We start from the raw sequence: 9,414 nt of genomic DNA, 5'->3' as shown, positions 1-9,414 counted from the left end.
AGCCTTTAGCTAGCGATCTGATTTTTAGAGGTGTTTTTTTAATTTAGGTGGGACGGCTCGAAACCGTCGTGGTCGAGCATCTCGGCTGCGTCAGCCAGCGAGGGCACTGCCTGTACTGGCGACGGGAGGCGAACTCTGCGCCTTTTCTCGCGGGTGGGCTCTTGTGGTCCCTAAAAGACGGGAAGGCGGTGGCGGGGGGTGCAGGTTTCTGGTCAGCGGCTCTCCAGGGTGGTTTCAGCTTTTTGGTCGAATTTTCCACAGGGTTTGTCGCTGCCAGCCGCCACCTTCACTTCGGCAGAAGCGCCACGACTCGCGAGGCGGGAGCGTGGGAAGCGGCGGGGCGGGCGCGGGGGCCCGCGGGCAGCCCGCGGGGGCCCGGGGAGGAGGGCTGTCCCATTTTTCGCCCTAAATATGAACCCGCGGCCCGGGCGCCTCCCGTCCCGTCCAGGACCGGCTGCCTGAAGGCAGACCTCGGGGCCTTGCTGCGGCGGGCGTCGGCGGCCCCGCGAACGCCGCTGCGGGCGGCGGGAGGGTGCCGCACGCCGGTTATGGGGCTGTTGCCGAGATGGGCCATTTCCTCCGCGGCTGCCGGAGCCCCGGCCCCGGCGGCTTTGATAGAGGTGCAAACATTTGGGGGCAGATTTACATAAAATAGCCGCGTTTAATCCCGCGGCCTGCAATTAACTTCACAGGCTTCCCCGGGCACCGTTGTGATATGGCCGCGGGCAGCCAATCGGAAAGGCCGGCCGGGCAGATCAAAGCGGCCGTCCGCCAATCAGCGCGGCCCCCCCGCCGGCATGGTGATGTCACCGGGGGGGTGTTTATGGCGGGGTATAACAGCGGCCCCTTCCCCGCTCCCGCTCGCTGGGGCCGCGGAGGTCAAGTGGAGTCAGCCCCGGCCCCGGCCCGGCCGCCGCCGCCGCTCGGGGCTCTGCCAGGGCGCCTGCCCCGCCAGGCGGGCGCGGGGCCAGCATGAGCTCCCCCGGCACGGAGGGCGCGGGCAAGCCCCTGCAGTACCGCGTGGACCACCTGCTGAGCGCCGTGGAGAGCGAGCTGCAGGCGGGCAGCGAGAAGGGCGACCCGACGGAGCGGGAGCTGCGGGTGACGCTGGAGGACAACGACCTGTGGCTGCGCTTCAAGGAGCTCACCAACGAGATGATCGTCACCAAAAACGGCAGGTAGGGCTGCCGCGGGCCCCGCGCCCTCCCGCCGCCTCCGCCCCCGGCCCCGGCCCGCGCCCGCCTCCCGCGGGGCGAGGGGGCCCCGGCGGCGGCCGCCCGGCTGAGCCCGGGGGGCCGGGGCTGCCCCCGCCGTGCCTCGCGCCTCCGTGTCGCCCCGCAGGAGGATGTTCCCGGTGCTGAAGGTGAGCGTGTCGGGGCTGGACCCCAACGCCATGTACTCCTTCCTGCTGGACTTCGCGGCGGCCGACGGGCACCGCTGGAAGTACGTGAACGGGGAGTGGGTGCCGGGCGGGAAGCCGGAGCCGCAGGCGCCCAGCTGCGTCTACATCCACCCCGACTCGCCCAACTTCGGCGCGCACTGGATGAAGGCGCCCGTCTCCTTCAGCAAAGTCAAACTCACCAACAAGCTCAACGGCGGCGGGCAGGTAAGCGCCGGCGCCGGCACCGGGACCTGCGCCGGCACCGGGACCTGCACCGGCACCGCGCCGCCCTCGCCCCGCTCAGCGGGGCTGGACCCACCCGACCCGGTCCGGTCCCGTCCCGTCCCGTCCCTGCGGGGCGGCGGGGTCCTGCCGAGCCGCCGCTCACGCCCTCCTTAATGCTCGTTTTTATGCTGCTGTTACCAAACGGGCTGGCGTGGGGTGGGTCGCGCTTCCCCCTTCCCCCTCAGAACGGCGTTCTTTCAGCAGAGCTGGCCTTTCCGCCGAGGATGGGTGTCTTCATGTTTCGACTTTCTTTTTTTAAATGTCTCTCCCGTCTGAGCATGCCAGCGGTGCAGCAGATGCATCTTTCCGGCTATTTATCGCCAACGTGTTTGTGCCTATGCGAGCTGCCCTGTCAAGTGACAGGGATGAGGATAACTAGGCAAAAAGTTGGGGTTTCTGACTGCAGCGTTCCTTTCCTTTCCTTACAGCTTCAGTTCTAGGGTTTATTTGTACCCGTTGCCTCTTTCTCCTCTGCTGGGAAGGTGGATCATTAGATACTTTAAAACTTGAGTTCGTTCTGTGCCTGCCAGCGTCTGCCACCACTCTGTCACTGCTTACCTGCTCTGTCCGTTTGCCCGCAGATCATGCTGAACTCTCTGCACAAGTATGAGCCAAGGATTCATATAGTGCGAGTGGGTGGCCCACAGCGGATGATCACCAGCCATTCCTTCCCAGAGACCCAGTTTATAGCTGTGACGGCCTACCAGAACGAGGAGGTATGCACAGCAGGGAAGCAAGGATGCAAGTACCAGCAGGTTTCAAGCGGCAAAGTGCATGTTACAGAGCAAAATAATGGATCGCATTTCACGTTTTTCAGTTCTCTCTGTGCTTTGTTTGAAGCTAAATAGAAAAAAATGAAATTATGATACGTAAAAGCCCTATGAACGTATAACAGCACAAAGTTCTGGTCACTGTCTCGATATGTACCACAAATTCAGTGCAGGAGAGTAATTCTTAAAAGATTCTGTGGGGCAAACAAGTATGATAAGAAATACAGTTGTCATTTTCAACTACACAGTGAAATAACTGGATGTGCCATTTTCAAAACTGGCCTTTCTCTGTTAGCCAAAATGCACGTCTATGTTTAATGAATCTGTAAATTAGCCATCTTTCTGAGATTTTTTTGATACCCGTTCTGCTCTGGCTTGACATGTGAAGCTTTTTATAACTCTCTAGTCTAATACCTACCTTTCTTAGCTGCTTCCTTAGCTGATCAATAAACCCAGGCAATTCAGTCTCTTAGAATTGGGTGGAGGGACTAATTCCTAGCCCTCTGCTAATACTTCAGACCTTAGGAGCTGTTTATTTGATGTCCATAGGTTGGTATTGCGAGCCTAATCTTATTTCTTCAAAAATCTGTGATTTCACTAACTTCAATGGATAATTCTAATTCAAATCCTAACATCTGTATGATAATGAATGGTGATACTTGCAAATAAAGATATTTGTTGTTGTTTTTAGATCACAGCTTTAAAAATTAAATACAATCCATTTGCAAAGGCATTTCTTGATGCAAAAGAAAGGTGAGAGCCCTTAACTCAATTCTAAAGTGTGGATTTTTTACATAGATTTGTAAAAGCATATTCTTAACTAATACAACATGGTTTCTTTTATAGAAGCGATCACAAAGACATGATGGAGGAAGTGGGAGACAACCAGCAGTCTGGGTATTCACAGTGTACGTTTCCTTTCATTCTGTATCATGACTGTAACTTTGATTTCTTCCATCTCATCTGTTAAGTTAAGCAAAACTTCGAGAGCGGTGGTTGCTGGCTGGCTTGTTAGTTCATAGGGCAAATAATGTTACCAATCCTTATGATTGTAGTTCATGCAGGTTTATGGTTGTATAAACATTATGATCTGTATGTGTGGTTAAGACTTCTGTATTACATTCAAAATCCTTTAATAGAATCTTGCAGTTACCTGCATGTCCAAAAAGACAGCTGCCTTTGTATACAAGGACAGCAGTATCCATATGGACATGGAGACAAAAGTTTATTTCAAAATACAGCAGAAAATTACTGAAATGGTACTTAAGTTTTAAGTACTTTAAGAAAATTAGGGGTGTTTGCTTAAAAAGTTTTTCCAGGTGAATAAAAAGCATTACTATTTTAATGATTCCTGTTTTAACAGATTATTGCCAAAAAATGGCTGCAGCCTGTAAAGGGGGGAAGTTGAGTTGCAGTAGGAATTATTTTGTTTCAGTGAAAATGCTTAATTTTTAGGAGTTGTTCTTGGCAGTCTGAGAAACCTCAGAGCTTAGCTAGAGATTGAGACCCCCAAAGAGCAATTTAAAACTGGAGATTACACTAACAATTGCTGAGCACACACTACCTACGTAAGGGAGGGTTTAACCATTTCGGTGTTTCCTTACAGTGATTGTAATTAAATGGTAATTTAAAAATAATGTTAGCTTGACACGGGGCTTTTTCTAAGCTGTTGTCTAATTTTCCTTCGTAAGATCGTTTAAGAAAGTTGTAAAGATCCCAGTTTTTCAGCCATGTTGAAACCGTTTCCTTCCCCGAGTGTGCATTTCCTTGCTGATTGATTATTTATCTCGTTGCTCTGTGATTCTTTCCCTGCCTGGCTGCATCACGTACCCATCTTACAAACCTCTTGCTTCCCCACAGTAGGTAGTTGGCTTATTCCTGGGACTGGGACTCTGTGCCCACCTGCCAATCCTCACCCTCAGTTTGGAGCCCCCCTGTCGCTCTCCCCTGCTCACAGCTGTGAAAGGTACTCATCGCTGAGGAACCACCGTCCTGCCCCCTACCCCAACCCCTACACCCATAGAAACAACTCGCCAAGTAAGTCTGACGTTGCAGCTCTGTAAAAAAGATGGGGAATGAGCCGAGGGATGCGAGCTTTGAGCAGTGGGCGTATCGAGGGATGCCACAGAAACTGAGGTTGCTATCTAGCTCAGTTTGCACAGGGGGCTTGGGGCCAGCATTGCAAAGAAACGGGGGTGATGAGTACATGTCCCCAGTCTCTTTATGATGGAATTACTGAGGGCGTAGAACTGTCTCCTGCTAATTGCTTAGATTATATTGTGCTGGCTTTGTCTTGTGCTCTTGAATTCTTGTAACCAGCAAGCTTAAACTTACTTTGTCTTTTTTTTTAAGTTTGAAAGTGAGGATTTTAATCATTAGTTATAGGAAATGCAATGAAATGAAGAAGTATGTCTGGTTCTGTTAGTGTCATGTGTTATTAACACGTAATAATTGAGGGCCTGATTCTGTCAGTTTTACTTGCCTGTTGCTGTAGTTAACATCAGTGCATTAAGGTTGTTCTCAGTGACTGTGTCACAGCTGGATACACAGAAACAATATGGAACGGAGTAAACTGCAGAGCTATTCAGAAGTTGTGCTCAGAAATAGCCAGATAGCTTAAGGCTTAGTGCCTTAAGTCGCAGGTACTCAAGGGAGAGGAGAAGGGCATTTTTAACAGTGATTTTCTTTAACTTTTTTCTTTCTTTCTTCTGGCAAAGGCCTGTTAACAATTTTTGTCCTTCAGCCTGTATGGATATTGAAGGTTCCCATTTAAAAAAAAAAATTTAATATTTTCTATTGTGAAGTAATACACAGGCTTCTAGATGCAGCCTGACCAATCTTGTATATAGCTTTGTAGTTCATTTTGAAGTGGAAGACGAGCTTTCTGTGGATTTTTCTTGCATCTTGGAAACTTTATGCAAGTTTTATGACTTGAAACAGAATAAAAAACCGAAACGCCTCCCGTGTTCCTCCTTGTTCCCTGGTCCTCAGCAAGGAACCTCTTCTTCCCTTAGCCAGCTGCCACAGCGACTTCTTTCTTGCTATGGATGGCTGTACAGGATTCCCTTTACAGCCTCCTAGTGCCTTTGCCTTGTTGGCCAGCCAGTTTTGTTCACAAGCTGAGTAGTTTAAGCCACAGTCCCAATCACTCCTGATGGTGCCTAAGGCAGACTTCAGAGCCCATGGTGGCATGCTCAGCTCAAAACTAGGATGTGTGATCCAGCAATATGCTTGTTATCCAGGGCTGCCAGACTGTTACTGCCAATGTAGATGATGGACATAAAGAAGGTGCCCTGGAAGAGTGATTGGGATAGTGTAAAGAGCCCACCTCTTCCCACTGACCGAATAAAGAAGCATGGGCTGAATTAGCAGGTGGTTTGAAGACAGCTTTTTGGCCGTAGATCCTTTGTAGAAATTAAGACTTTGTAGTTGTAAGTTGAGCAAAACAACACATCAGCAGGGGCATGCCAGTGAAAGTGTAAACTTGACACAACTGGTAGCTGACTTCATTTTTCTCTGTGTGTGTGAAGTTTGCTTTTTTGCAAGGCAGTAATGGGGAGGGTGATTTTAAAGCTATACATTGCATTTGAATACAAGACTGTATTCTGATTCTAGTGTGTTTAAGTTCTTGCTTGTTTTCTCAGCAGCCTATGCCGATAACTCCTCTGCCTGCCTTTCCATGCTGCAGTCCCATGACAACTGGTCTTCTCTAGGAGTTCCCACACACACGACGATGCTGCCCATGAGTCACAGCACTGGCACAGCTACCAGCTCCAGGTAGGAGTCCATCCCTCAGCAGCCCTCAAATCACTGTATTGATCCTTTCTGGGAAGAGAAGGCTGAAAAAGGACATAAAGAGGCACTAGCAAATTAGAAATCCTTACGGCCATGTGTGACTCATTGGCCATCCAGCGGGGGGCACTGAGAAGGACTATTTACAAGGAAAAGATTGAAGAAACAGATAAAAACTTTTTTTTTTATGTTTTGGAAATGTAGATACTTGTGACAGCAATATTTGATAGATGAAGGATTGCAAATGACTTAAACATCCATTGAATTTGAGGATGCTCTTTTAAGCTTCATCTCCTCTTTGCTTTTAAGCAAAATGGTGTTTGAAAAGTTTATTTTTGATCTGTTTCATTTTAGCCAGTCACCGCTTTCCCATCCATCTCCACAAACCCTGGCTCTGCTACAACCAAAGGGGCAGTAAACCATACTGTGGAGAAGGAGCAAGTGGTTGGGGCAGTAATTCTTTACTTGAGCGTTGCCACAGAAGCCAGCATAGTGTGGGATTATACACTTGGTGAAAACCTTTGCCATTTTGTGATCATATAAATGTATCTTTTCTCGTCTTTGTACTTTTAATTTTAATTAAACTTTTGGATCCTTTAGCACAGGTTTAGTTTACAGTCAGTCCCTTGGAGCTAAACTTGCAAATTCAAAGACATACAGATAAGGTGGTAAGATCTTTGCTATTAACCACAGAGGGCTGAGGTTTGGGCATCATTTTTGGCAATTCAGATCTACCACTCTGTTTGTGGAAAGCATTTTTATTTGAACCATGCGCATAGACACTTAGCTATTAATCAGAGTACGTACTACTACTACGCAGTATAAAAGAGCAGGTGTTACTGAATGTAAGTTCAGTCCTGAACATATGTTGGTGAAGTAAACAGGTGCTCCTAGCACTTTCCATGTCTGGCCTCCAGGATACGTATTTGGAAAGTTGCAAAGTCCACTGAGTTTCAGTTGCTGCACTAAGAGTTGTCCAGTAGATAAAACCAGTAGAACTGGAACTGTGGGACCTCAAGGAAGGCATTTCTGCCATCCCTTTTGTCTAAGCCCCTATTTGTAAAGTAAGAAGAATACTTACCTTTTTTGCTAAACTGCTTGGGATCGATAGGTAGAAAGCGCTGTGTAGTATTACACAGCAGGACTGAACTCTTTCTCCTAGTGTTTCTCTTGAATCACCTTGCTTCTTTTAATTCATAGGTGTGTTTACACATACCCAGAGGAGAGAGTGGAAGCTGTAGTGTCCTCACAAGGCTTTTCTTCCTTTTAATGAGCCCTTTCTGTAGCATCTGTGCAATCTGCAGCCATCGATCTAGCTCTTCCTCTTCTAACATGAGATGATGAACAAGGTCCTAGGAGGGCTGAACTGCTGTCTGGAGGCATCTGTCCCTCTCTGACTACAGAGGCATTCAGGGAGCATTCAGGGAGGCTGCTTTGGCAGCCTCATGGCAATGGATTCAAACCTGTCTGGGTCCAACAGCTGCTGTGTCCAGCTACTTCCATCATGTGGCTTTCCCCTGAGGAAAGCGTATGGCATGGCTCAGGAATCAGCTCTCAAACCTCTGCATTTTTCAGGCCAGCCTGTTCATTCCTCAGCTTGGCTTAAAATTTGCTAGCATACCCAGTGCTGGACCTGCTGTTGGGAAAACAGGGAGGTTAGATTTATTGGTGGGGTGCCATGAACATGACCTCCTGCCTGGGGGTCCTTCCTACCTCGCAGTGGCTGGGAGCTTCCTAAAGAAATTCACTGTCTCCAGCAAACGAGCCCAGCTTGGGAGCTGTGTGGTGACCTGAGCAACTGCCAGCAGGCACTAGGTCACTAATAACCTATTTTATTTATCACTTTCCCTCTTTCAGTCAGTATCCTAACTTATGGTCTGTGAGTAACAGCACCATCACACCAGTGTCTCAGTCGAGCGGGATGTCCAACGGCCTGAGCTCCCAGTTTTTACGTGGGTCTCCAGCGCACTACTCTGCCCTTCCGCACCCGGTCACTGCCGCCTCCTCCGCCTCCCCCCTGTACGACGGCGGGGCACCCACGGACCTGCCCGACAGCCAGTACGATGCCTCTGCACATGCCAGGCTAGCCTCCACATGGACGCCTGTCACCCCCCCTTCCATGTAAACCAGACCTTTTCCTACAAGACAGACTTTTTAGCTACTGAATTACTTTAAATGCTTAATCCTCAAGGAAGAGAAAAAGGAAACATGAAGTAAATTGCAGACAAAGCATCTGCACTGCTTTGCATAGAGCATCTATATTATACCTCTTATAGTGAACAGTGCATCACTGACTTCATGTAGAGTTTACAAACCTGGTGAGTGTGCAATTCTGAGAGCAGATTCACTGCTTTTAATCTTTTTTCTTTTTTTAATTTTAAGTTTGATAGACCTAAGTTTTAAGATTTTTACTTAGATTCCAAATTTCTCAGTGTTCTGATATATTTGGACTTGAAGTTTGGCATTGTTCTTGACTAAGTTACTCCTAACTGTTTTTCAGTTAATTTTTTTAAATGGCAAACTTAGCTATAGTCATGAGAAGACTTTTATTAACCGTCTAGTTAGAAGCATTCTGAAATATGCACAAATGTAGCTGAGGAGTGAAGTTTTTGGAAAATCATGTGCACTAACACGTATTTGCCTCACAAATACGTTGTGTTCTTAACTGTATGCTTATTTCCTTGCTGCTGAATTAATGTCGAGACAATCTGCAAGAACTATATTCTTCCTAATAAATGCAGTATTAATGTTTGATCTAAATTGTTTTACCCAAAAGACTCCTTTTAGAGGTAAGTTTTGCTGTTTGATCATATAGATTTCAAATATGTCAGCTTAGCTAAACATCTCATTTCAAACAGCCAGTGTCTAATAAGGAGCCCTATCCAAAACCTTTTTGAGCCATTGGAAAAACATCACTGTTTTATTTATGGTCTCTGGCTCAGGCCTTAAGGGAGGGAATTCAACACCTGGAGAATCATTCTAATTTATTTTATTTCAATATTGTACTCTGTTGATCTATATTTATTATTTGGTAAGTTACAACTTTATTTTCTACATGTTATGATATGTAAATAATCCCTCAACCTACAGCGTACTCTTTCTAAGACAATCATATGTGGGATATGTCACCCAATGGCACATTGAACAGCACGGATGTAAGTAGTTAACTTATTGTAAGAGGGAAAG

The 9,414-nt window shown here is 47.6% G+C and overlaps 1 protein-coding gene across 4 annotated transcripts; it reads left to right on the top strand.

Moving 5' to 3' along the window:
- The first annotated feature begins 972 nt into the window (after positions 1-972).
- Positions 973-8,353, top strand: TBXT (T-box transcription factor T). 4 transcript variants are annotated; one of them, XM_072857964.1, is made up of 8 exons: positions 973-1,178; positions 1,342-1,606; positions 2,248-2,382; positions 3,128-3,189; positions 3,283-3,344; positions 4,300-4,473; positions 6,084-6,213; positions 8,086-8,353. In XM_072857964.1, the coding sequence occupies exons 1-8, from the start codon at positions 973-975 to the stop codon at positions 8,351-8,353; spliced, it is 1,302 nt and encodes a 433-aa protein (XP_072714065.1). The 4 variants fall into 4 exon arrangements, with proteins under 4 accessions (XP_072714065.1, XP_072714064.1, XP_072714063.1 ...); XM_072857963.1 differs by having other exon boundaries at positions 4,297-4,473; XM_072857962.1 differs by having other exon boundaries at positions 4,297-4,473; positions 6,081-6,213.
- Positions 8,354-9,414: the final 1,061 nt, after the last annotated feature.

Source organism: Ciconia boyciana, chromosome 3 (genome assembly GCF_034638445.1).
Source record: "Ciconia boyciana chromosome 3, ASM3463844v1, whole genome shotgun sequence".
NCBI classification, from domain to species: domain Eukaryota; kingdom Metazoa; phylum Chordata; class Aves; order Ciconiiformes; family Ciconiidae; genus Ciconia; species Ciconia boyciana.
The sequence above is the reverse complement of the archived record's forward strand: the minus strand, read 5'-3'. Positions and strand labels throughout refer to the sequence as shown.

Bases quoted from the DNA above. Each gene is read 5' to 3' on its own strand.
- TBXT (XM_072857962.1), top strand. From the start codon at position 973: ATGAGCTCCCCCGGCACGGAGGGCGCGGGCAAGCCCCTGCAGTACCGC. The intron at 1,607-2,247 runs GTAAGCGCCGGC...GTTTGCCCGCAG, and splicing joins AGCTCAACGGCGGCGGGCAG to ATCATGCTGAACTCTCTGCA. The intron at 3,345-4,296 runs GTACGTTTCCTT...GCTTCCCCACAG, and splicing joins GCAGTCTGGGTATTCACAGT to TAGGTAGTTGGCTTATTCCT.